This window comes from Larus michahellis, chromosome 2, assembly GCF_964199755.1.
Source record: "Larus michahellis chromosome 2, bLarMic1.1, whole genome shotgun sequence".
Taxonomy (NCBI): domain Eukaryota; kingdom Metazoa; phylum Chordata; class Aves; order Charadriiformes; family Laridae; genus Larus; species Larus michahellis.
This window is the reverse complement of record NC_133897.1, coordinates 55,755,076-55,759,097: the sequence shown is the minus strand read 5'-3', so window position 1 is coordinate 55,759,097 and position 4,022 is coordinate 55,755,076. Positions and strand designations below refer to the sequence as shown.

Sequence of the window (4,022 nt, the reverse complement as noted above, 5' to 3'; positions counted from 1 at the left end):
TAAAAGCTATAACCAGGCTGTAAACCTTTAGCAGGGTTCAGTCCTGCTGCTTTTGCCGCTGGGAAAGCCTCTCCGCGTGATGCCCCAGTGAGTCATTTCCTTTGCTCAGCCGCAGCCCTGCGTCCCTGCCGGGAGAGCTGTCACCTTCCTCCCGGAGGCAGACGCCAGCGAGAGCCCTCGGGATGCTGCTGCTCCTGCTCCTGGGCCTGGCTGCAGCCTGGTCTCGTAGGTTCCCCTTGTCACCACGGCACGGCACGGTGTGGGGCAGTGGCAGGAGGCACCCCGTATTTGGCAGTGGGAATGGACAGCAGGCTGAGAGAGTTTGTTCTCTTTTCTCTCCTTCTTTCTAGCTGGACGAGCACAAGTGCTTCTGAAGCAGAGTCAAGCATCTGTTACCAGAGAGCAAACGAAAACTGCACGGATTGACTGTGTAGCCGAGGGCATATCTGGCTTCCAGTCTGCGTATATACATTGGTACCGACATACGCCCCCCAGAGCTCCCCAACGGATTCTGTTAATCGGATCAGGACCAGTCACTTATGATGATGATTCCTATAGGAACAAGTACTCTTCTTGGAAGCAAGGTACAAATGTCTGCACTTTCTCCATCTATGACGTCAACCCCAGCGATGAAGGCACCTACTACTGTGCCTACTGGCGGTCCCACAGAACTAGCAGAGCACAGGCAGCCTGTACAGAAAGCTGCCCGTACCCTGAGCACGAGGCTTTCCATTGAATTCAGAGAACCACAATTGCACCTTCCTGCCTCTGAAACATCCCAACAGGTTTCTGCTGAGGATGGAAGTATAAATAACGGCCAAAGAGAGCAGCACAAAACCACAAAGAGTTGCAGCGTTCTACAACTCAGCTGGTATCATGGGCTGGGCTGGGGAAAAGGAGCACTCCTCTGGGTGATGGAAATGACGGCTGAATTTAGACAATGACACAGATCATCTTTGGAGGGTATAGATGCCTTCCCAAATACAGTCTGAGCTGACAACAACGAAGCGATGGAAGGGAGGGAGGACAGGGGGAGGCAGCAGTTTGAAGGACGACCATTGGATGTTCCAAACGAGTCACAGCCGCCTCCCAGTCATTTGATGCTTTCTCCACCTTTATAGTGTTCCTGTCTCTATTAATTTCCTTTCCAGGTTTAACCCACACAGGCAGCATGTTGCTGCTCCCAGTCCTTCTTGCAACCTCATTGTGGTCCCGTAAGCCCTTTTTCCTCTCCCCTCTCCTTCCCATTTATGGAGAGAGCAGAGTCCTGGCTCCAAAATCCCGTGGTTTCTTCCCCTCAGAGAATTTCTCTGCTTCTCCTTCCAGGTGGAGACGCACAGGCAGTGCCAGTGCAAACCCCAGAGCTGCAGAGGCAGGTGACTGGCAGCTCTGCCAGCATGGCGTGCCGAATGAGCGCCAAAAACATCGTGCACTGGTACAGGCAGCTTCCCGGAGAGCCGCCAAAGAGGATCCTGTACGTGTCGGGACAGTCACCTGTGTTTGATGACAGCAGTGATACAAGGAGATTTCAAGTATGGAAACATCCTACTGAGCCCCTCTACGGTCTCACGATACAATATTTAACCCCGAGGGATTCTGGCACCTACTACTGTGCCTATTGGTTCTATGAAGGCATCACAGCGTTAGATGGGCAAAGATAAGCCGTACAAAAAAGCACTTTTGCACTCTGAACCGCAAGCTCAAAATGCTGATCTGCCAAAATGCCGATACTTCCTTGTTCCACCCTTCTCTGACGATTTTCTGCAACAGGATAAGAGAAATAGCAATTTAGCATGGCAATGGCTAAAGAGATGATGTTTACGGTCAGTGTATCAATTCAATACTCACCCCTATCTGTAAGGTCCTGAAACTGGAGAGTCCCCGTCACTTTGGCGTGAATACATTGACCGTGACTCTTAAGATGAAGGCCTGGTTGTACTCAAGTTCAGTAAAATTACTGAAAGCGCAATTAATCCTGTGTCGCTCGAACCAGGACCCAGTCACAGGGGAGCACCCCGCAGCACCAGCCCCGCTCATCGAGATGCCCCTCTGCCATGGCTGCTGCCAGCAGCCCTCACAGGGCTCCCTTTTGTTTTCCAGCCTTCCTTCCAAGAAGTGTTTGCATCTCATCCGAGCTTCAAACCCAAAATCCTGCGGCTGTGCATTTCCTCCCGCATCCGAAACCAGAGTGGAGGCACATCCCCGTGGTGCAGCTGCCCCGGTTGCTGCAGGCTGATGGCCGCCGTCTGCTCCGGTGGAGGGCAGCACCAGCACGGGGGCATCCCAGGCCCTTGGGCGTGCTGCAGCTGGGTGACTGAGCTGAAGCAGCAAAAGGAGGTCCCTAACGGGGTGGGGGAATGCCTCCTGCCCGCTCGGGCACTGTACGCCTCTCAGCACCCCTGCGGGTGACGGCACACGCTCACCGCCCACTGGGGTGACCTCCAGGTTGAAAGCTTCATGCCCTCACGCGCAGCTGGAGCTGATCTCACTCACAGCCCTTCCTTCCTCAGTGGCTCTGCCTCAAGGTTTCAAGGGCCACAATCCTAGGATTTACCAGTGTTTCTCGTATTCACCTGAAAAGCAGGCAGGACCACAACTGCCTAACCAATTTTAGCATGTGCCAGCTTGGAGAGGGTTTTCTGCAAACGCGCCCCATCTGCTTGCACACAGAAGACCCGTTGCTGAAGACTGCTCAAGAGAGTCACCTGCTCCTCCCACACAGCCCAGTCCCCGTCTCCGCTGCCTTGCACCCTCCTCTGACTCTCAACGACAGCAGAGCGTGACCAGCAAACATGCTGCTGCTGGCAGCGCTTGTCTCCACAGCCGCTTGGTCTTGTAAGTGCTTCCTTGTTTTCTTACCTTCCCTCACAGGCACACACGGCTCTGCTAGCAGGCATCTTCCCAAAGCCCTCAATTCCAGCTCATGACACCATTTCTCCTCTTTTTTTTCCTAGGTGGATTTGCACAAGAAATTCCCGTGCAGAGCCCACTCTCTCTCACCAAGTCTAAAGGAAGTGTGTATCTGGAATGTCACTTTAAAGACGTCTCTGTAAATTTTGATGACACCGTCATACACTGGTATCAACAGAAGGCGAATAAAGCTCCAGAGAGGATTCTCTACTTATCAGGGACGAGAAAAGTAGTAGATGAGGGTTTCCAAGAACGCAGGTACAGGGTTGAAAGAGATTCTAGCCAGAAACTGTGTATTCTTACAATAAACGATGTCACTCCAGACGACACCGCTACCTACTATTGCGCCTACTGGTACGATCACTGTGGTAGGAGCTCTGAGATCACCGAGACAAATACTGCCTCAGCGTCTCAACCACAAACAACTTGAAAGATCCCGACTCCCATCCCCCAGCGTGGATGAGCTGCCTGGCCTCAGGCGCACGCTCTGGAGAAGTAGGACATGCTCGGGGCTGACCGACACCGTGGAAGCATCAGCTGCCAAAAGCTGGAGATTTCGGCTGAGCAAAGGCACAGTGCAAAGCTCCGATAGCTGACCCATCCTCTCCGTTCCACCTTCTCCTCCTTTTCACTCAGGCATGTCAGCAATGTGGTTGTAAGGATTTATTTGACGCAAAGCGGGCCCATTTCCACATTGTTGTTCCTGGAAAAAGGTCAGCAAGTTGTGCTGGAGCTCTTCAAAGGAGCTTCCTTTGCAGTTCTGAGTAACTTCACACACTGACCGTAGGAACTGCGATTTCAGGTAGAACCTGCGTCACAGACTCCCGTGTGCCATTCGTGGTTGAAAAGAATGGGACCAATGGTTAAAAGGAGACCTGTGGAGCTGCTCACCCAGGGCTTAGTTTTGGGAGCTGCTGTGGGTGATGGTATCCATTTGCAAGCTACCACCGCTTGCAGGACCTTTCATCAGGGGATGAAGGAGATCTCTTGCGGCCCCAAAAAGCTCGAGGCATTTAGAGGAGCTGCCACTGGGTGATGGGTACTCAAGTCACTCATTTGTCCTCTTTAGGCGCCGGCTCTCTCCTGCCGAAACGTGGCCTGAGCCCAGGGCG

General features: G+C 53.0%; 1 gene segment (V, D, J or C); it reads left to right on the top strand.

Annotated features, from left to right (window-relative positions):
* Window positions 1-2,758: 2,758 nt before the first annotated feature.
* LOC141739057 (putative non-functional T cell receptor gamma variable 10) lies at window positions 2,759-3,557 on the top strand. The segment is given in 2 exon segments: window positions 2,759-2,835; window positions 2,955-3,557. Coding segments are annotated over 2 exon segments (429 nt in total).
* The last annotated feature ends 465 nt before the right edge of the window (window positions 3,558-4,022 follow it).